At 45.7% G+C, this 22,841-nt stretch overlaps 2 protein-coding genes and 4 non-coding genes across 7 annotated transcripts; 4 read left to right on the forward strand and 2 right to left on the reverse strand.

Moving 5' to 3' along the window:
• Nucleotides 1-5,644: 5,644 nt before the first annotated feature.
• Nucleotides 5,645-8,496, forward strand: LOC120905029 (trichohyalin-like). Its single transcript, XM_040315648.1, has one exon. It carries the CDS (start codon nt 5,809-5,811, stop codon nt 7,711-7,713), a length of 1,905 nt encoding a protein of 634 aa, XP_040171582.1. The 5' UTR covers nt 5,645-5,808; the 3' UTR covers nt 7,714-8,496.
• A 104-nt stretch (nt 8,497-8,600) lies between these two features.
• Nucleotides 8,601-8,673, reverse strand: Trnav-cac. Its single transcript has one exon. It is a non-coding gene; the product is annotated as a tRNA-Val (tRNA).
• A 409-nt stretch (nt 8,674-9,082) lies between these two features.
• LOC120905032 (mitogen-activated protein kinase p38b-like) lies at nt 9,083-22,399 on the reverse strand. Of its 2 annotated transcripts, none has more exons than XM_040315651.1 (7): nt 21,407-22,399; nt 16,088-16,424; nt 15,336-15,570; nt 10,566-10,645; nt 10,290-10,444; nt 10,117-10,214; nt 9,083-10,046 (listed from the first exon to the last, which is right to left on the reverse strand). In XM_040315651.1, the coding sequence occupies exons 1-7, from the start codon at nt 21,508-21,510 to the stop codon at nt 9,973-9,975; spliced, it is 1,083 nt and encodes a 360-aa protein (XP_040171585.1). In that variant the 5' UTR covers nt 21,511-22,399; the 3' UTR covers nt 9,083-9,972. The 2 variants fall into 2 exon arrangements, with proteins under 2 accessions (XP_040171585.1, XP_040171584.1); XM_040315650.1 differs by lacking the exon at nt 10,566-10,645 and adding an exon at nt 14,715-14,794 and having other exon boundaries at nt 21,407-22,397.
• Trnaf-gaa lies at nt 11,103-11,175 on the forward strand. The gene has a single exon. It is a non-coding gene; the product is annotated as a tRNA-Phe (tRNA).
• Trnaf-gaa lies at nt 11,670-11,742 on the forward strand. Its single transcript has one exon. It is a non-coding gene; the product is annotated as a tRNA-Phe (tRNA).
• On the forward strand, nt 12,335-12,407 carry Trnaf-gaa. Its single transcript has one exon. It is a non-coding gene; the product is annotated as a tRNA-Phe (tRNA).
• Nucleotides 22,400-22,841: the final 442 nt, after the last annotated feature.

Below are 22,841 nucleotides of genomic sequence, written 5' to 3' on the forward strand. Positions count from 1 at the left end.
ACGTGCCCAGTTGAGCAGGCTTTCAACCATTGCCGTGTTTCCATCTTCAACAGCGCTACCCAATGGCGTTTTTTGGTATTGCTCTCCCTCCAGAAATGCAACCATCTTCCAACGCTGTAGCATATTCAACGGCAATCCAAAGCGATCTTTCTCGTTTGTTGGCCCAATCACATCTATATCATTCACTCGCTTCGTAATTATTTCCAACGCATCCCTATTACGACTTTCTACTATCGTCACCAGCACCGATGAACTATCCATCCAGTCAAAGCCCATCTTTTCGAGCGCTCGTACCGTCCTCCCAGCTGTATGTCCATATTGCACAGCTATAGCAAATGGATGTGGCGCCTCACGCAGGAAGGCATCGCGTTTGACTGAGCTGATTCGTTGGAGCAGTCGAGCCTGGTCAAACTTCACCAGCTGGAGTAGTGTGCAATTTTTACCGCCCAAATGGCCAGGGAAAGGCGTATCGATCGGAATATCTGGATACTTCTGCAGCAATAGCTCCACACACGACCAGTGCTGTCCATCTGCTGCTAAAAAGATAATGCTGGCAAGATCCGAAGAGTTCGTCAAAGGACAAATTGTTAGTAGATGCTGCAAAACATGCATCCTTCCATTTTTTGCGGCCAGTTGGTGGCATATATAACTTTTCACCGTTAGAAATTGTGAGAACGCTTGATGTAGCATGTAGAGTGCAGCCTCATCATTTCTCATAACAGTTGCGATTGAGAATATGTGTTCGAATTGGTTTACATCGATATCCATTCTACCCATCGCATCAGTAAAAATGTCTTGTCTCTGTAAAATTACAGCGAATGACACTGCATTTTGATTTAGTACGGATGTGTGCGGTAGTAGCATATTTGCTATCGTTCGTTTACAGTAACTCATAGCATCACAGAGGAGATCCACATTGTTAGTATCTTCTGGATTGCTGAAGATACCGAAATGAGGCAACATCTCACGAACACTTCGCTCATTGCCATTTCTTATACACTGTATCAAAATTTGACGTTTTTTGGCGACATTGGCCTCCTTTAAAAACCATTCCGTTCGCAGCAGGTTGGCCATCAGATCCGGCCAACTAGGGAGTTTACCCGGTAGCTCAGTCCTGCCACTTTCGATCCACCGTTCGAATGCTGCCGGATAGTCGCCTAAGTATATAGCCTTGGTCAGTTGATTCGATGGGCTTTCAAGTGCTTCGATATATCCTCCAAAATATCCTTCCAAATATCTTAAAACCTGCTCATCAAAACGGAAAACATTTCCCAGGACGGTAAGCGGTAAACTTTCGCATGGACAACAGAGAGCATTTGGAGAACAACAGAATCGACTTTTTAACTCACCACCATCCCGCACAGCGGAATGTATCTGCCGTACGTCTCGCGCTTGGATTGCGGTCAACAATCCTTCCTGCACCCCTTGCCACCGCTTTGTATCCTCGAAAGATGGAAACTTGCTTGGCGCTATGTTTGGGTCTGTCGCGCATTTTGTATCAAACAGGTGTACCTCCGTGGTGGCAAACACAAAAGCGTTAATTAGGATTTTTACCTTCGAACTGTAGGTTAACAGATCGTAGGACAGTACGTCATGGGCCAAATAGTTACGATAGTTCCTCCCCTGGATCATGGAAATGGAATGTTTCATGTAGTGAAAACTGTCGCCAAAGTATTGTACTGCTATCAGCATCTCGCAAAGATCCAACTGAATCTTCATCAATGCAACTAATGTACGTGTCGGAAAACTACCAAACTCAACAGCCACTAAACCATCAACTGTATGCAGCTGGTGTTCCTCTAGTATGGCGAGCAATCTGTTGCGCGTATCATCGTAATACTGCTGCAGCACCTCTTGATCCTTGCTCAGCAGCTGTCTGGCCAATCGCTCGTTCCTTGCGATTTTGTGCTGTTTGCAGAACGCTGTCAGCACCTTCCATTTGTTATCCAAGTAGAACACGTTGTTGTAATAGGACTTCAGACGGGCGCACAGTGACTGCAACGCTTCTTCATCGAGCTTGTCCGCTAATCCCAGTTCCTGTGCCAGCTGTCTTGTGTGTGACAGACTGTCCAACTCTTGCGAGCAATCAAACTCACAGACAGCACTGCGCAGCAGTTGCGAAAACGTGCAAGGAAAGTAATCGAGTGTTTGGCGTGCTTCTTTCGACTCTACGCGAGATAAATTCACGTGAATGTTGCGCCAGTTGCAGAGCCATCGACGATAAATCCTCTTTACACCCGACAGCTTGTTAAGAAACCAGTCAAGCATTCGTTTCACCGACGGTAGATCGTCGCTGCAGTAGCCAAGGGAAGTTACGGAGGAAAGTTGTAGATCATTGGTATAATTTAAGAAATCGCCAATTTCATCGACAATGCCACACTTAGTCTCTACATCATTTCGCCACAACTCATATTCCCGCATGTTGCGGATGGATTCTTTCTTCGCTTCCTCTGTGAAAGTGGCTTTTATGTTTTTGAAATATTCTTTCACCTCTTCGTATTGTTTCTGCTGGCTCTCTTCTAGCTCCTTGGTATGGCCGGCGTACCGGGCTAGCGATTGAAATAACTCAAACGACTGGCATGATCGCAACTGCCCATAGAACGAATACTTGACATCCGCGACCAACACGACGTACAGCAGCTGGAATACAATCCTGATTGGACCAAACTTGGAGTAAAACTCTTTGCACAGCTTTCGATCGTCAACGTTTGGTGCGAGAAGCCGGTGTAGCGGGACGCCGTGCGAAAACATTTCCCGCAGTGACTTGTTTTGCTTGACAAAGTGTGGTGTTACAATCGCTTTCATCACGTCCTGTATCTTGCCGGGCAGGTTGGCTGAGTTTGTGGTATTTTTCAACGCTTCTCCCAGTGTTTGCATGACACCCTGCATGCACATGATATCAGTGTGCGTGCTCTCCTTTTCCAACGGTTTTATTTGCGCATTATAACAAAGCATCTTCTGCAGCGAGTAGAACTGCTTGGTTTTGGCGTAACACTTGAGCAGCTTACGCTTGATGCGACGATCCTTGAATCGCATCAGATGGTGAAGCTTAAATGCTTCTTCCGCGATCAGCTCCGGCAGTATGGACTCGGTAGTGCGCCCTTTTCTCCACTCACTTGTCAATCTGGTAACCACATTCTGTGGATGGGATACCGGAGGCAATCGGATGCGTATTTGCTCGATGAACAGCTGTTTGGATTTGGTAATAAAGTCGTTCAATTCGTCCATTCTCTGCTCGGTCCACGCTGGATCTATTGTTCTCACCCTCTCCGCCATTTCCTTGATCAATCTGTCCGCATTGGTAGGCCACAAATTCGCTCGCTTATTCTCCAACAGTTTCGTTAGGTGGTTTTTGTGCGGGATTACGGCATTCGCTACCTTGCTCATCATGTCCACAACGATGGCCTCCTTCCGGGAGAATATTTCTATTTCGAACGGCTTTGCTACCGCAAACAGATCCGAGTGCATCGTCTCTAGAAAATTTGTGGCGATCGTGAGTTGATCGGTAATCATGCGTACAACATCAATCACCAAGCGCTTGGTCACTAACAACCGGTACTCAGGAACACTATCCGTATGTATCGACACAAATATTGCCACACAAAACAGTGCCTCTGACATTGGTAGGTGGGCCAGGAATTGGTTGTGCTTGAGGAAGTAACAGTGGTTGTGCCACGCTTGCAATTGGTGCAGCAACGTATCGTCTATATCGGCGTAGAGGCCTGTGTCATACTTTTCGCTAATCACACTCCAACACTCGCGTACGACCTTCATGTGTTGCTTCCATTCGTTGGGATCCTTCACCCCGGACCAATTACCCGACAGATGCTCAAACCCAAAGGCGGACAGTTTCCACATCACGTACACTCGAACTTCCGACGCCAGACTAAACTGCTTCATGGTCAACTGCATCAACGCACTGGTCAGATGCTGGAACTCTTCCATTCTCTCATAGCACTGCATCGCTAGAAACGTTTTAACAATCGGCAAAGAATTGTGACGCATTATCTTGTAGCAAGCGGTACCGCCGTCCGCTTCGGCTATTTCTAGTTGTATTAGCGCTTTCACCAGCTCATCGTCGCCAAGGGCTAAAGCACACTGCAGCACGGTATGCCCTTCTCTATCCTCCACGGTGCTATCGAACCACTCGCTCGCGTACAACCGGCGCACCATAGTGAGGTCTCGCGAGCTTCCGGCGAGCTTTTTCACGCACAAGTGCAACGGCGATGCTCCATGTTCCTTATCAAACTCCAACACAGTATCCAGAGTCACCTGTTCTATGCAGCTCTCCATCAAGTTCAAGTCATTCTTGTCAATGGCAAGAAACATACTTTTCACCAAATCTTTGCACATGATCACTCAACTTAAGAACGTTGTTGATAATGAACCAAACACACAGCTCCGCGCTAAATGATTAAACCCAGACGTCTCACAAGCAACTAGTCGTGAGGTATGTGTGTTTTAGCATTTTATTTGCGTGATGAGATAATCTTGGGTGGGAATTCCCCAAACACGTTAGCAAATCTCCCATTTTTTGGGAGAAACGCTCTCAAACTATCGCAGAGATGTTGAAGGAAGGGTGTTCGCGCACATAATGTTCGCTCCGACAATGACTCAAAGCGCTTTGTGACACGCAGCGGAGGAGATAGTGAGGTAGTTCTAGAAGCAACTCCCCAACTAACAACATCAACATGCTTTCTCATTCTACCTAACAGATTAGTAAAGCTGAGAGCGCGAGAAAACATGTCGCTGATTTTGTCGCTTAGGTCGATTTTCACCAGCTTGAGCTCTTCACAAGCCCCAACGGTCTCTCCTTGCCTACCCATCCCAGTTGGGGCAGTGCAGTCCCCAACAAAGGGAGTGGGGGGGGGGGGGGGGTTGGTCATAGTTGATAGAAAACCTGTTCTCTCTCATGTTTCTTTTTTCACAAACGACTCGTTCATTCCCGCACACCGATGAGTTTCAAGGGCGTGAATCTCATTCAATTTTGAAGGTGTTTGAGTGTGTGAATATTCTTCAAAATAACACTTCAGCATCGTATAATTACCAATTGCACGCCAGGACATCGATAGTGCGGTCTATCTCATCAATTCCTGGTGACCCCAGATGGTTTTCATGTTCATGGTCAACACAACCGCACAACGTGTGTGCCGCAATGTCTCCGCCATGCCCGCGTGGTGTTTAATCGAGTGAGGAAAAGCCGTGCGCCGCCACCCGGTGTGACGTCATCGTAATGCAATTGGAAAGTAATCAATTGAGGGAGGATGATACATTTCTTATCAGGCGCGTGCCAGCCACCACCAGCACAGCGAGGGGGGAAGTCGTTTTTCTTTTATTTCCATCCCATTTTTATCCTATTCACAAGTTTGAACCGTTGTGTTCCTGGTGATAGTGGGTTGTGGATTGTGGTTTTTCTCACGGCATGTCCCTGCTGTGGTGCATGCCAGCCGAGGAGTGTGACAACTTATCAATGAATTTCGTCGCCTCCGAACCGAACCGAGCACAGGGTCCCATTCATCGTACCAGTGAAGTGTGAAATTGGAGTTTAAATGCAATTTTTCAAGCATCCTAATTCGATGGAATCGTTTGCGGTTGTTTTATGTTGCTTTGTCAGCATCCTGCGTCGGACAGGATTCCTATAAAAGCAAGCTGTCGATGCTCTGGGGAGTGTCAGTTCCAACTGGAATGTGTAAGAGCACTAAGGGCACACACGCATCCCGATTAAGCTTCTGAAGTGTTGAACAAAACCGTATCTAGTGACTGTTTGTGTATTTCCATCTTGAAGCGCAACGTGTGAAAACACAGGCGATGGTTAGTGCGAACGGATACGTGAAGATGGCGAAAAAGGGAACCATCTTCATGGTGGTTTGCATCGGGCTAGTTGCTACCGTGCAGAGTGTTGCCTCGCTGGCTCAGGAACGCCGCAACCTGGCGTCCGAAGCGTGTACGGATGATGTCGGCGAAAGACAATACTATTCCGATCGACGTATCGATCGCTTGGATCAGGATCAGGAACAACGGCTGCTGCTGTTTAATCGGGTCGACAGACAGGGAGTGGGGGAGGTGGCGGAGGGCCGGCGCATGAAAGTAGGCCATCGCGGATTTGAGCGGTTCGTTGACGCTACTAGACGTGAAGAACTTTCAAACCGTGAGGCTACCGATCGTGTGCTGGTCGGGCGCGAGCGGCGTGAGGAGGGCGTGACTGTAACCAGGCGTGACGCTGAACGACGTGAAAATCGACTTGACGAGCGTATGGAGAACCGTCGTACAGATCGCCGTGACGAAAGACTACAGGAACGCCTCGGAGAGGATCGCCGAAGGGAGGAACGCCGTGAAAACCTCCGAGAGCAACGTCGTGAAGATCGTCTTCTAAACCGTGAAGATAGATTGGATGGACAACGGAAGGAACGCCGCGAGGAACGCCGTGAGGATCTCCGATACAACTATCGTGATGAACGACGAGAACAACAGGAACTTCGTGAAGATCGTCGTCAAGATCGCGATGAAGAGCGGCGCCAGGATCGTCGTGAAGATAGGTTAGATGAACGACGAGAGGAACGTCGTGAGGAACTTCGAAGCAACTACCGTGACGATGAACGACGAGAACGTCGAGAGAACCAACGAGATGAACGTCGTGAAGATAGACGTCAAGACCGGCTAGAAGACCGGCGCCAGGATCGTCGTGACGATAGGTTGGATGAACAGGAACGTCATGAGGACCGCCGAGAGGAACGTCGTGAAGATCGCCGTGAAGACAGAATTGAAGACCAGCGGAACAACCGAGATGAACGACGGGAGGAGCGACGTGAAGAGCTCCGAGAGGGTCGCCGTCAAGAACGTAGAGAAGATCGTCGCGAGGATGCTCGAGAGGGTCGTCGCGAGGAAAGGATGGAGGACCGACGTCTAGAACGCCGTGTAGATGACCGAAAAAACAACCGGGAAGAACGTGGAGAGGACATGCGAGAAGAAGAACGACAGGCCGATCGTCGGGTCCGCGACAGGGAAGAACGTATGGACCAACTTCGCGAAAGCCGTCGCCAAGAGCAGTTAGATGATCGAAGACTGGAACGTCGCGAGGACATGCGCGAGGAAGGTCGTCGTGAAGAACTCCGAGAGAACTACAGGGATGAACGCCGTGAGGACACTCGCCGTGAGGACACTCGCCGTGAGGAGCGTCGTGAAGAACATCGCGAGGAAGACCTTCGTCGAGATCGGCTAGACGAACGTCGTGCAGAGCGTGAGGATCGACGAGTTGAGCGTCGTGAAGATGAGCCTCGCCAGGAGCGTAGAGAACGCGCCGGAGAGGAGCGTCGAATCCGTCAGGAAGTGACCGATGAACGTCGTGCTGAACGCCGGGAAAACAATGAACGTGCCGAAGAAGCCGAACGACGTGAAGCCCGTAACGATAGACTGAACCAAGCTGGACGCCGTTTTGCTGCCCGTGAAAATCGTGCTGAGCGTCGCACTGTGCGTGAGTTGAAGCATATGGACGATATGACTCGTGGCGAGGACAAGCTGGTGGCCGCCTTCCAGCAGGAAAATGCGTTCCTCTATCAGCTGTTACAAACGGCAGCCCTCGTCGGTGTTGCTGGTTACTGGCTGCTGAAGGGAACGGGTGGATCCAACACCGAAGGAGAAGAGCTGAAAAAGAAAGCAGCTCCTTGCTCCATGATGGAATCTTTCGGCAAGCTGCTTGCCGTCGGAAATGAGTAAAAATTACAACCTAATAATCTCTATCACACACTTATCACTCTATTATCCAGTGCATTTTATACGTCAAAGAGAGTAGAGATGTGTACGGCAGCTCCTAACCAGAACACACAGGCATTAACACAGGAGACACAACACAGGCTTAACAGACAGTACAAACAAGCAAAGCAAAAGCACTATTATATCCTTACAAAGTAGTTCGATGTATACTAACCTTATCCGGGTCACTAACTAACCTTTGCAGTGCAAGAAAGGCAATAATGTAGAGCCCTCAAACATCAAGAAAATGCGTGTGAGGCATGTAAAAGAGCAGGTTAAGACAACATAAAAGATGGAACAATATAAACAAATATTCTATTTAAAGCAATCAATAATATGATGAAGCAACCATTCAAGTTGCTGTGCCACGAGCATCTACTGATCTCTAATGAACTTCACATGCTTCAAATGTGGTGGTTATAGCTTCTTTGCAGAGTGTGTGAATCAATCGCAGCCATTCAATCCATTGGGCATCACATACATACACTCCAACCTACGACCGACAACGACAACGGTGAATGAAAACCTGGAAAAGCAATTTGGGAGGATCTCTTGTGGAACGACGACAACGACGGAGAAATGTTATCAACAAATCATGTGAACCTTATTTTCTTCCCCTATTCACAAGCAAACACATCCGTAAAACCTGTGAAGGTTTTATAAATATTAACTGATAGAGACAGTATTTATTACTAGACGACACTTGGAGATACAATAAAACATAGATATCCTTGTGCAGCAAAAAAACGCGAGTGTTCTCTGATTGAATGACGTAACAAGTAAATGAGAAAAACTGAAAAGATCAAAAACGACAATCTCAAAAGAATCAGGAGAGAAAAAAAAAGTTTCACTGTTTCCGCCCGGGTTCGAACCGGGGACCTTCTGCGTGTGAAGCAGACGTGATAACCACTACACTACGGAAACACAGCTGTAGGAAAGCCGCTCAAAGCAGTACATAAATGTGGTACAGTGACTATGGTTTTGTTATAATTATGTTGATGCGTAATTCGCTTGTTATTTCACTAATTACGATTAGATTACATCGTTTTTGAATAGCACAATTCAATAGAATGTAACATATACGCTTTTTGCACTGCACACACATAGCTTTATACAGCCGTTGTTGTAGAAAAATGCTTTTTCTTCCAAGTTGTATGTACTTGCAAAATAGTAGATTCTTGGTAAAACGCTTTCATACTTTTCTTCTTATCACCGAAGAAATCACCTTTTCTGGAGCACCGAACATAGCCGAAATTAACACACAGCAAGTAACACTTCAAAACAGCAACATCAGTACAACAGTAACATTGATTGCGTAAATAAAACCCTTAACTATAGTTAATTTGTAGATAATTTTATTCGTATCAAATAAGTTTGTTGTTATCGTTTTTTACTACTTGAAGTACACTTTCGACTCTAACGACTCTAACGACTCTTTCCCGCCATTACTCATTCCAGCGTACCGTGCATATACTACACCTTGAACCTCATACCCATTTATCGCGTACGTATATTAACATTGAATCTAACTCGAAATTGTAATAATTTTGTTGTTGTTGTTGTTGTTGTGGCATCAACAGTAAAGCTTGAAACACACACACACACGGACGGGGTATGTGTCCTGTGGGGGAGTGAGCAAGGATCTAAGTTCTGATTTTGTAGGGTGGATTTTACATTCCCTTTGCTTTTGCTAGCTTCCATCTTCACTCATGTCTATCGCATTCGCTTACTTTACTAGTTGGTGTTTAAACAGAGGAGAAACGTTCGTATTTAGCTGTTGCATCACACACCACGCACATACACACAGGGACTTGTGCACGTCAATTTGTGCATCTAGAGGCTACGTGTTCTCTTGCTGCTACCCGTACTAGCTCTTTTCGTCTTTTGCACCACACACAACACACCACCACACATCACCAGAAGGCAAGCGTTTTACGCAATTGCACAATGTTTATGAAGAAATTTATAAAAGTGAACCCTGCATACATGTGCTCAATAGAGACTGCCATTCTCGAACCTAGCTTCTTAGTCAGCATTTAGTACGCATTCAGTAATTCACTGTTTGAGCCCTCCGCTCCTGTCTTCTTCGTCTCTATAAGACCCCTTCATGGACAACCGCGTGTCCTTTCGCGTGTATATTTTGCATTATGTGGTGGTCAGAACATTCCCGTTTTACCTTCGCTGCAGCTAGTTGGGCTTTTACTGATTGATCTCGTTCTGGAATTACGCTTGAGGTTCACCGCCAATATGTGCGTGCTGCTGCGGGACAAAGTTGAGTACCTCTTTGAAGACTAGTTCTAAAAAGACACGTGCAATAAAAGATGAGGCTCGAGTATGTGGTTTTCTATTATAAAGATCTTCTCTTACCCTTCCACCGTTCCACGGGCAGGTCCATGTCCTCGAAACTCTGATCGTACAGCGATGAGGTTGGCTCGTCGGACGGATCGGCATATTTCTCCAAATAACTAAAATCACACAACAAATAAAGAGTGGATGTCAGTAAAATAGTAAAGTTCTCTTAACAAAACACCGCTTCTTACGGATGAGCAAGGGCCTGTTCGGCCGTTATCCGCTTGTCCGCATCCAGCTCCAACATTTTCTCCAGCAAATCGATGGCAAGCGGATTGGCACCGCGGAAAACGTCGCTAAAGTTGCGCTTCTCCGTTTTCGGCAGCGATTTTATGTAATGACGGGCCTGCAAATGTACGAAAAGGGTTCAACACAAAATCAGTTTCAGAAGGTCACATTAAATTCTATACGACTAAGAAGACGTAAGCTGAAAATCGTAAAGGAAAGCAACATGTTCGAAGCTCTACCTCTTCGCTGGTGATTTTTTGCATCAGTTCTTCGTTGGGCGTACCGCAGAAAAACATAACGCGTGTCAGATGGTCAATATCTGCGGTTGAATATCCAAACCACCCCGCATACAAACACGCACAAAGCAAGTTCATTCATTGTTCATCGTCATCGGTTTTCCAAAAAAAAAAGTTACGCGTTTGATTCAAACGATAGCAGACGGGCAGCAGCAAAACATAGAGCACCATCCATCATTATGTTTGGTTCCAAAGTTAAGGTTTCTACGTAACATGCTTATTTAGAGGGAATCATTTTGTGTAGCATAAAATATAAACATGCCCAACTCGATAGATAAACGGGTTAGTATGTGGAAAACAGCAAACTTATGGAGTTGGTTAAGATGGGTAAAGAATAAAAAGAGGAGTTTCCATTCCATGGGGTAATGTGTGTAGTTGAAGCGAACTCCTGCACTACGACGCAGTACAGTTACGCGAAGCGAAAGAGAACGAAACACTATCGCGCAACCTGTATTGCGTGAGATCCCTCCCTTCCAACCAGCCGAAATAGCTCAGTTGGGAGAGCGTTAGACTGAAGATCTAAAGGTCCCCGGTTCAATCCCGGGTTTCGGCAGGCAAATCCACTTTTTTTCTGGTTTTGTATCCAGTTTTCTGTTTTTTGTCACATTTTTTCGTGCTACGATTTTAAAAAGAATCAAATCACATAAGAGCCAAAAACTGATATGCACAGCTATAGCCCTTCAGAAGCAGCTAGTAGATGACTTAGTCATACTCATCCATTCCGATTGTTCACAATTAGCGTTAGGAAAGATTCACTATGCATAATAGCAGACACATGCACCACTTTTCACGACAAACTATTAAAAAGATCTTGGTGTGTACGATATTTTAATTTTACATTAACTTTGAGAGTTATTTAATCTGTTCAAGCAGCACAGAACTGTCGCCGTCCTTTATGGAGGTGTGTGTGTGTTTTCGTATGTGATGGCACGATAACTCTGTGCTTCCTGTGACAGTGCCCTCTACGTTTCAAAGAACGAGCACAATGGGTTCTTTTATATTTCATTTCACCCACCATCAATTCCATGGAAGCCCCTCCCACCACCTGCCGAAATAGCTCAGTTGGGAGAGCGTTAGACTGAAGATCTAAAGGTCCCCGGTTCAATCCCGGGTTTCGGCACAGAAAATCACAACTTCTTTTTTATCCTTTTACCTACCACCACCAATCCCAGGAACAGAGCTATTTCTTCAAGTATTAGGATATGTTGTTTTTGACATCGGTTTTTATATAATAAACCTTTCGCGATGGTCAAAAGTAGGAAATTGGGTTCATATTAGAATCCGGCACAACGTCATTCAGACGACATTCTACAGAATTTAGTCTTCGTAGCCGACTGTCGATTCCATTTTAGGTAGATTTGTATTGGTTCTAGATAAAGACGAGCATTTTAACGTTTACGAACAGTTGGGTTTTAACGCGTAAGCAATTCCATTCCAAACCCTCCCTTGTCATTGCTTTCATTTTATATGTTAGTATTGCTATTGTTAAGAGCTTCGTCTTTACATGCATTAATCGTTAACAAGCTTTATTATTTCCATAATGATGCTGTTAATATAATATAAATCAATTTTTACACTACACAAATAGTACAACAGATAACAACCCCTGCCAACTGTTGTCATATTCCGATATGTTTACACCTGACCAAAACGAGCACGAGCGCATTAGAACGTGTTCATCAATAGCACTATGGTCCACCCTCCCCCCACCTGCCGAAATAGCTCAGTTGGGAGAGCGTTAGACTGAAGATCTAAAGGTCCCCGGTTCAATCCCGGGTTTCGGCAATGACCGCCAATCGCTTTTTTACTTCTTTTCATCAGATTCCAACAACAATCAACCATAACCTACTTTCAAACATCACTTTTGCGCTCTTCATGAGCTCTCTCAATGATGCTGTTTTAATACTCACTTCCTTCCCTCGATCCATACTTTTCCCTTCTCCTCAGGGAGTTCACGTCGCCTATCGGTATGCCTAATCGATGTTCACGTTCACCTGATTGACCACCATACCCCACGACGAAGGCAACATAGTCTCACAGTGTACATGTTTTTGTATGTATGCTCCTCTACCCGCTACCCCAAACGGCCCAAGCCTCAGAATTGGCAATCGAACCATACCATGTAGGTCCGATGAGAAAAGCCTACAACCAAACGGCATGTAATGACGGCAGATAATAACTTAATCAAGACGATCGTGCACACACACACCAACCCCCGCCCCGTTCCTTCTTGGTTTCCCGAAAAGGGGGTGAGGCACCCGACCGGCTGTTTGTTCAAGTGTTACCGCGGTATGGATGCGAACTGATGATAAGAAGAAACCATCGTGTGGTGTGCTGCAACAAACACAAACACATACCAACATAGTACAGGCCTCCCTTTTGCCGGTGGTGTTGTGTGGGGTGTGGACATTCCGCCGTGTGGAATAGTTGCGATTCTCCTCCTTCTCCCCCTGTGTCTTGCCCTGATAATATGGAACGAGAGCGTTTCAATTCGGAACAGTCGGAAAGGGGAAGGAAGCCAGCTCTGGCCGTTTACAGTAACTTGTTGCTAATGCCAAGGCGGGAAACCCCCATAAGCGGCTTCCCCGCTCGTGCTTGCAGGAAACCCTTTCCATCTCCTTCTCACCATTCTTGTGTTGAGGCACATCTTACGACAAGAAACGACTGTCGTGAAACGAATCAAATGAAATTAACTGTGTGCAGCAGCAGCAGCAGCAGCAACAAATGGTAGCAGAAAAATCCTTTCGTGGCCCGCTTGGAGAGCCGGTAAAACGTGCAAGAATTTGTAGAATGTTGTTCAAATTGAACGCAATGCCTATTAAAAGCTAAAGGTCTCCATTCTCTCCACATTCTGTTGTAGTAAGAGAGAGAGAGAGCAGATAATAATGGTCAAGTCAATCAGTGACGAATGCACATTGGTGTTTCAAATTCAATCGGTTCTGTCCGTTTGTGTTGAAGTGTACACAAGGCAAGTTCAATTGATTCAAATTAGACACGCTTTCTGGGAAGAAATGAGGCGATTACCCTGCTTATTGTGATAATGCTCAATAATGTCAGCTCTCTACATTGGGTCTCATTAAAAAGAACGTCGTAAGGAGCCTCCAGCTTAAAAAACGGAAGCAAAATGCTCACAATACTACTAAAAAACCTTCTAAAAGCAATCGATTTGTCGTCGTCACCCCCTACACCTTATCATGGCAGTCGAAACCAATCGCAACATGGCTGCTTTCAACCCACTATCTGGCACACACTGTGGCCTAGGCACAGCTCCAAAACTTCCATATCAAACAGCTACACACACCTCTCCGTCGTGGTCGTTTGGACACCGCGTCCGTGCCTTTTTCCTCCAATTGATCGCTATTTGCTACTGCCACCCTTTGGACAGATTGTGTGAGTATACTTTTGCACCCTTCGGACGACGCAGGTCTCGCTAGAGTGCTGACGACCATCAATGGGGCAAGCAAGTGTCGCCATCATTTGTGCGAGCGAGCGAACGCGCAGGTTTTGAGTCACCCCAGCAGTATCATATGGGGGCAAAACGCGCAAAAAAGAGCGTTTTTCTAATCACGCTTGACGTGTTGTGGTGATGAATGCACCCAGTTTTTTTTTTCTTCTTCTATTGCTGCTGCTCCATATCACTTAAAACGAAGCCTATTGGCTCTACCATCACTAGTGGATGTACTTGATCGAAAGCCTCACCACACTTTGGGGGGTGGCAATTACAAAGTGCAGACACACAGTAGTGTAGCGGGGGGTTCGATTACATTCGACTAAATATAGTACTGCTGCAGCAGCAGCTTTTTTTTCAATCGTCTGTGTGACCTTTTCTGTTGTCGCTGCTTTCGGTTCTTATGGTTAATTGTAATTAATGAAGCGTAATGCAACCGTATGCAGAGTGTTTAGCAACCTACAACGAAATGAATGGGAGGGAGGGTTAGAGTAGCAAGAACGCATGGCCCCCTTGTATTGAGTAGCTGCCCCACAGAAGTAAGAAGTATTATAGAAAGTGATTAAACTACAAAATAAGAGTAAGAAAACAATACACAAAAGGATCAGAGAGACAAAACAAAAAATGGTTTTACAATTACTCACACTTTCCGAGGAGATTTTCGCCATGAACTCATCGTTCGGTGTGCCGAGTATCTCCATGATAAGGTTTAGCTGGTGAATGTCTGGGGCAGGAGATGAATCAAGTTTTGAGAGGTTGTGGGCGATTGGGAGTACAAAAAACGAGAGAGAAAAAAATATGGAAATCATGCCCGAATGGCACAAAGCGAGAGTAGGAGGGAAGAAAGTCAAAGAAAATCACGTTCGAAAATGGTTTTGGTTTTGCTCCCGCAGTATATAATATTGGAATGGAGAGAAATTGGAAAGCTAGACACTAGTGACGCATTAGTGACAAAATTTGATTTTGTTTTAAACAAAAAACAAAACGGAATTGTAAATTGGCTTTACTTTTTTTTGGAGGGGAAACAAATACAGACAATTTGGTATAAACACTAACGACCAAATAACACCGCGCAAGATGGTAAATGTGTGTTAGTAATGTTAGTTACTCGCATAAATTGCACACACCCTCCCCCCTAACACAAAAAGCTTTGCCAAAACAAAAACAAAAAAATGGAACTAAAACCACGAAGCAAAACAAAAAGAGGGTGTCTTATGTGTCTATGTGTGTGTAAGGTTTGCATTGCTTTGCAGTAAAAAGGATACGGTCCGTGCCGGGGAACAGTGTCCGGCCGGTCAGCAGCTCCGCCATGATGCAGCCGACCGACCAAATGTCCACCGTTTGGTTGTAGTGCATCCAGTTGAGCATAATTTCGGGCGCCCGGTACCAGCGGGTCGCAACGTAGCCGGTCATCTCGTTCTCGGTCGGGCGGGCCAACCCAAAGTCCAGTATTTTCAGCTCGCAGTCCTCGTTCACGGCAATGTTGGACGGCTTCAAATCCTACGGCGAGACAGAGAGGGGGAGCAAAAGAGAAAGAGCGTTAGAAACATTAGCCTCGACATGCTGACCGCTGGACACAATTAGAGGATATTATGTGCTTGTTGCCGAAGGGCGGCCGGTGGGGTTTGTTGCTGTGTAGGTAAAACGAAATTGATCGATTTTATGCACCTTCACCCCCGGCCAACATTCTCGAGGACAGTCTAATTTCAGTCTTGCGGTCATTTAAAGCAAACATACACACAGACAGAGAGAGACGCCCATGTCACGACCATAAAATCACTTTTACATCATTTTAGTTTGACACGCAACGGTACACGTACGTCGCCTCGAGCGACGTGTAAGAAAGAAAGGGGTGAAGAAAAGTGTGTGTGTGTGTGTGTGTGTGTGTGTGTGTGTGTGTGTGTATATGTGTGTGTGTGTGTGTGTGTGTGTGTGTGTGTGTGTGTGTGTGTGTGGGTGTGTGTGTGTGTTTGTTTGATTTATGGCTTGCATGACTTGAGGGCGCCGGTGAACCTACCCGGTGAATGATTCCCGCACTGTGTATGTACTTCAGGCCGCGCAGGATCTGGTAGACGAGGAACTGGACATGCTCGTCCGACAGGCGCTGGGTGCGGATGATGTTGTTCAGGTCGGCGCCCATCAGGTGCGTCACCAGGTAGACCTGCTGGAACGATTCGAGCGTATTGTTGGCCCCCGGATGGAACACGTCCAGCAGGCCGATAATGTTCTCGTGGTTCATGTGCTTCAGCATGCGCAGCTCCCGGTAGGTGCGCTTCGCGTGGACGGCTGACTGGAACGGGCGGGCCAGCTTCTTGATTGCCACCTTCACGTTGTGCTCCGTGTCCATGGCCGAGCTAGAGAGAGGGAGAGAGAGAGAGCGAGTGGTAAGAGAAGAAGAAAATAATCAATAAAATGTTCTAATGGTCAGGCAGGAGTTTTACAAAATTGAGAAGTTTTATTGACTTTTTCAGGCTTTTCGTGGATTCATATTAGAAACCGCCACAAACAGAATGTTGGCTAGGCATCTAATCTTCCCCTTGTGCCTCTTTTTGGTGGTTTTATATATTGATTCCTCATTGTACAACATACATGATGAATAATATCCTTTTCTAAATGTTTCGCATTAAATTCAATTTAACTCATTTTTCAATTACCAACTGCCCATTTCATTATGATTGATTTTTAAGGATTCAAATTATTTTAACCAATTTACCTGTCAGTATAATAGGTAATTGTGATTAAATTGCCTCGCCAGGTGTCATTAAAATTCGGTGAAAAATTCGGGATGTCTCATCCACTGGGAATTAAATACACATTACTGTAGTCTTCAATGTCACCCAATAGTATTCTTCAATTCTAATGCTTGAAAAGAGGGCGCAAAGAGTTTTAACCCAACAAGGTCATTTATTTTAATGATCATCTCTCCTCTTCCATCATTCTCTTTGTCGGAGGAAGTATCATGGGATAGTGGTGGAATTTGCTGCTTTGTTGGCAGCAGCGCGAGTGACCCGAAAGCTTACCACTACTACTACTGACTCGAGCCTGAGTGTGTGCAAAAATATTTCAAATATTCCTCCGTCGCCAGTTTTAACAAACATAATCGTATTGCATAGGATTGCAGCTCTTTTTCTACTACTCAAACACACACAGAGGAAGACAATTAGCACCCCAAGTACCGGTCACAGAATGGGGAGGGTTTTGTCTGTACCTGTGAGGCCTATGACCCCCTCTCTCTCTGCCTCTCTACCATCCCTATCTGGCCGCAATCGCAACACATCATTCACCCCGACTTAGAGGAGGAAGAGGAAGGAAGGCTAAAATATACACAACCGTTAGGAAAGATAGTATCGCGCATTTGTTTATACGTTAGTTCAGCCGTTTCGTGTTATTTATAGGATTTCACAAAACCCCCATCCTTCGCTCTGTGTCTCCCTCTGTGAGGTGGCGAAGGGGAAAGAGATGAACCTGGCCACATCCGCCACCAGCAACCAGCACGGCACAGTCGTCAAGCCGAAACAAAACAGAGTGTTACTGCAGCTAATTATTCACACCTTCATCGTACCAAACGCGCTCCGTTTCCTTTGCGATAGAACGGGCGGGCGGGCACAAAGGTGATGGGGGAGGTGGTACCCCCCAATTGGGGAAAAATCATAATGTTTTGCGGGCGAGGAAATCAATATAGTGGCAGCACAGAGCAAATGCGCACTGTGTGGGTTTGAATAATTGCGAAATAGTTTTAAAGTGTAAATGACGTTCAAATTCTCTTTTGCACCTGTGTAACAATGCACCAGAGGGGGCCCGAGACGTAATTACGATCAGCTTTTGTTTTGCCCTTTTTTCATGCAAACCTTCTAAGATCTGCCCCACAACACACGTCGTAGTCCCTTGTACTCTCCTTTCCCTTTCCTTTACAAATACACATACAGAGCACAGCACGCGTCGTATCAATTGCATTCAATTGTAGCAAATTGACCGGGTTACCTCGGGGTGTTTTGCGGCTTTGCAGGGGGTTGGGGAAAGGTGCTGCAATGACATGCGAGTGTGCCTTCGATGCACAAATCGTCGTCACCAGATGTTACGTCCATCGTATTATTGCGTGTTGAATGATTGTGAGTCAATCGGAAAAAAACTAGGTGAACGTATAAAAACGACGTAACAGTTAATTGTATGGCGAGAAATTTGAGTACCGAAAATGTGCCTAAATGGAACTTATTTACCCGTTTAATGTAAAAAAGCAAGAAGGTATGCAAAGAAAAGGGATCATTTGTGATCGACAGTGGTCTCTCGTGATGAGAAAAATGAAATTTTCGTCGGAATTGATTCCAGATAGTAGGTCCGGTATCAGTTTCCTAAATCGATTCCAGAATCGACTCCCGAATCAGAATCGGCTTCGGAATCCGAGTTGGTTTTAGCATCTCCATAACAATAGACGTTTAGGTCCAATGATGCTACGTATTGATAGCAGCAAAGAATCAAAATTTACTTGTTAAGGATCCATTCTCATGGAGATTCTCGGACTGATTTCGCTTCTGAAACTTCGTATTTCAATTCAAGAATTGCGGAGCTAACTCTAATTCTGGAGTCAATTCTGATTCCGTTACCGAAGCAAATTGCAATTCCCATGTCTACTACGAATCCGGACCCGATTCTGATTCTAGTATCGAAACGGGAAGCAAATCTGGAATCCGACTCCGGAGTCGACTCCAACTTCAGCTCCGGAATCGGTTCCGGATTTAATTCCGAACACGGAATCGAAATCGGGTAGGTCCGATTCTGAGCTCCCACCACTACAGGGGCCAAAAGAGAATGAAAAAAATAACCTCAAATTAACACCAATAAGCTACACTCTCTTTGGCGAGCATATCAATCACATTATCAAGCTGCTGGGGCTCGCTATCACATTAGCAAAACTCTGCTGCCTCTCATTCATAAACGGCTGGGTATTTTGGGGCGGAAAATGGGTGCGACAGAAACCGCGATTAGAGGAAGGCACAAGGGGAGCGATTGGTACGCAATATTTACCAATAAATAAAAATGCAACAAACAGCAAGCCCTTTGCACATGTAATGCTTGCACCAACACTGGCCCAAAGCCATCGCAAACGATTTCTTATCAAGTCGGTGAGTCTGTTTGACTTCCCCTTGCTTCCATCATTGGGGTGGGGGTCATTGGGGGCAAATGGGAAATGGAATTAATATTCTCTAATCGAGTCTAAGGAGTCAAAAGCTTCGACCCAGAGGGAAAGAGGTAAATGGGAAAAAAGATTATAACAAACTTGTTGCAATTTGCGTTAAATAAGTGTAAAACGAAAACCTTTCAACAGCAAAAGTCAAGTTCATCCTGAACTCGGTTGCGCCTTCCACTCGGTCCACCCCTTGGGAAGGGGCAGGTGGAATTGTAGCACGAGGTATCTAATCTTATCTGGTGAATACCAATGAGATATCTAAAGTATTCTGCGAGTGGCGCGTGATGCAAACAGCCCCCCAACCCCATATACCGTTGGTTAGCTTAAAATATTCTCGAAAAAGATAACCATTATTGTTGTTGGTTTTAATCTAACTTTTGTCCTACAATATTCATTCCAATTTCTGTCCATCCGCCTAGCCACATACCTTTTCGTGACATTCTCAAAACAGAAGGTGGTGCTGTTTGTCGTTTGATTGTTTCTTTTCTCAAGGTTACTGCTACACACCAGAGGCAGGAAGAATCTCTCCCCGCCCCACTCGCACCCACACCCACCCACATGCTGTACTGTTGTCGGTGGACGAGCGGCGGAATGACGACACCATGTGTTATGGCTCGCGGGCACGGTCACGAATCGTGCTGTAATGGAAACGGGCCACCAAACACAAAAAGAAGGGCCCGGGGAGGCAAACGTAGTGCATAGTAAAGCGGAATAAAACGAATCCGGCTGTTTCGTCCATTCATGTGTTGTTGTAGAGCTGTTATTGCTGCCCGCCCACCCACCCACTGCACTGGACGACGGGGTGGGAGGGCGCGACTTTCGATACACAGCAGAATCAAATCGGCCACTCCTTGTCACACTTTCGTTGTGATCGTGATGGAAGCTGGATAGGCATGTTGGTCATTTTATTGCTTCTTGGCTGAATGTTCTTTAAAAAAAAAGATCTCTTTTTTACACGACTAGGGTCATATTTGTGTTGAGAATTTGGTCTACGTTCCGTGAACCCTGTGTGGGGTTAAGCTTTCGGGTGCTAAAAATCTTAATTGCTGGATTTAAAATACATTCCAAGAGCGAAGATATGTCAACCGAGGGATTAACGGGCTGAATTCGGAAATGATGACAGCAATGACGGACCAAAACTGTGTGTGCACCAAACAACTGCATCACACTCATGCACACAAAACAATCAAAGTAACCACAGCGATCCAGGCTCCTTAAGTTGTGTCCGGGTATTGAGCCAGACATCAACGTTTTTAGAATAATGCACGCATGACAGCTAAAATAGTGTTTATATGTATGCGTAGTTTAGATGGTTTTTTGGCACCGGGTGGCATATGAGTCCCCCCCTCCCCCCTCCCCGAAAGGAACTGTGACCGCAACAACGTCGAACCGGTTTGGGTTGTTGTGCAAACAGCAACGAACGCACATCATCATCGAATGCGGTGAATTTCGGGAGAGGGAAACAGCATCATCATCATCATCATTCAAGCCTTTTTCTGTGATGGCATTTCGTGAAGCCTGTGGGACGACCAATGATTCGATGGGTGACGTAGATGCTTTTTTGCTGCATTACAATAAGGAAATGGTATGAATATCCTTGATTATTGAACTGTTTTGTATACTACGCAGGTAAAAGCACGAAATAAAGATAAAACAGCCTTATAAAATTGCCTCATAACTGCCCTTTTGCAACCCTTTTGCACGTTAATGCGCAACACGATTGATGAATGACGAGTGCGAAACGAGTTTTTCAGTCATTAAAAATGCGTTTAATATTCAGTTTTTTTTCTTCCATCGCTACATCGCGGAGGGGGCTTACCGTAAAGGGTGGAATAAATTTAGGTGCGTTCGGGTAATTATTTTGTAATTGAACTACAATTATTACGACCGATAACGCAAGATGGTTTGTTTATTGAGATAAAAATTCAAAATATTGTTTACTTCATCTTTCTCGTATTTAAAAAGGAAAAGGTTACACATTATTGGTTGAAGCAACTAATTAACAATTTTCTGCTCAATTTACCAATAGCACCACGAGATTCCGAGGTGCGAACGGGGCGATCAAATAATCACAAACTCAATCGATTGTAAAACTCCCTACCATCCCTCAAAGACTGTATAATTAACCCCTCCAATTATATGGACACCTACCACACTTGGCCGTACGCGCCGCTACCGACCGGGGTCAGCACCTGATACTTTTCCGGAACTTCCCATTCCGTTTTGTTGATCTCGGTGCGATAAAACTTGGGCATTTCCGGGCCGCTCTCGGTTGCGTTTCCACACAGAATGATTTTCCCGGTGTTTTCCGCCTACTTTTTCTATTTATTACGGAACAGATGTGAGCGCACGGGACAAATACCACACGTCGCACACACACACGCGCGCGCGTATATGAATTTTACACTTTTATCTTCACTGGATTGGGGGGGTGGGGGGGGGAATGGACGGGACACTGAGCACCTTTTTTGTGTGTTGCCCACGCAGTAGGCCCCGACTCACACACAGACGAACTTTTTTTTTTGCTTCCTCTGTCGTCTGTCACCGTGTCGTCGTCGCACACACTTTCATCTGGTTGGAGGCACTTTTCGATTTGCACTTTTGAACGGTTTAGGTCGCAGATATCTCTGGGTTCACTGTGGCCGATAAGAACCACACATACACACGCACGCAATAAGGGGAGACTTCTTATCTTTACGAAATCACCAACTGCTGCTGCTCGCGGTACTGTCGCGAATACCACACACCAATCCACCGGATCACCTTACTGCTGCTGCTGCTGCTGCTACTTACAGCTGCAGGTGTGAATCGTAACCCGTACCCGTGAATACGCACACACGCGACAGCATCGCTTCCCGGACTCGAGCGCACACACGAAAACGTCACAAAAAACGTCGCGGAAACGCCAAGCGCGCACACACACACACAACACGATACACGCAACCGCGGAAACACTTGAGGAGGAAGATCGACAGAACAGTGAGGACGACTAGAAACAGAATAGCTAAGCACGAACAAACGGGGAGACGCGTTTTTGTGTGTCTCTGGCCGTGTACGGGATCTTTCTGAGCTCGCGGATGCCGTCGTTTTGCCGCTGTGCGATGTGTGGCAACTGTTATTCCCCGCTGTCTGTTCTTGTGTGCGTGTGTAGGGTGAAGTGACAGCCCAAGCAACCGAAACGGTGACAGCGCCACCGTTGGTGTGAAACTTAACGAAGCTGCCCAACAAACCTCTCGATGCTGTACGTTTTTGTTGATATTTTTGTGGATATATTTTTGGAAAATGAACGTAGCTGTCGCAAATGGCTTAAAAAAGAAAAGAAAATGAAATTACTACTGTTTGACTTCTTATCGGTCGTTGAACCTTAATGATAATATTTCCAAAATGGTTCAAAAAGGTAAGGCAGGTGTAGCTGGTCGATTCATTCACAAACTCACAAAAACACTTTTAAACCGTTTAATTTGGTGGTCAAAAATTTAAACAAATAATTTCGTTGCTAACGAGCTCCCACCCACCCAGTACACACCTTGGTGAAACGTGTCTTCCAAAACGAATGGGAAACGTCAAGTCGTCCAATGTTTACAAC

Source organism: Anopheles arabiensis, chromosome 3 (genome assembly GCF_016920715.1).
Source record: "Anopheles arabiensis isolate DONGOLA chromosome 3, AaraD3, whole genome shotgun sequence".
In the NCBI taxonomy this organism is placed as follows: domain Eukaryota; kingdom Metazoa; phylum Arthropoda; class Insecta; order Diptera; family Culicidae; genus Anopheles; species Anopheles arabiensis.

Coding starts and splice junctions, on each gene's coding strand:
- LOC120905032 (XM_040315651.1), bottom strand. CDS start 21,510: ATGCCCAAGTTTTATCGCACCGAGATCAACAAAACGGAATGGGAAGTT. Junction 10,445..10,565: donor AAAAAATCACCAGCGAAGAG/GTAGAGCTTCGA, acceptor GTACATTTGCAG/GCCCGTCATTACATAAAATC. Junction 10,215..10,289: donor GAACAGGCCCTTGCTCATCC/GTAAGAAGCGGT, acceptor GTGTGATTTTAG/TTATTTGGAGAAATATGCCG.
- LOC120905029 (XM_040315648.1), top strand. CDS start 5,809: ATGGTTAGTGCGAACGGATACGTGAAGATGGCGAAAAAGGGAACCATC.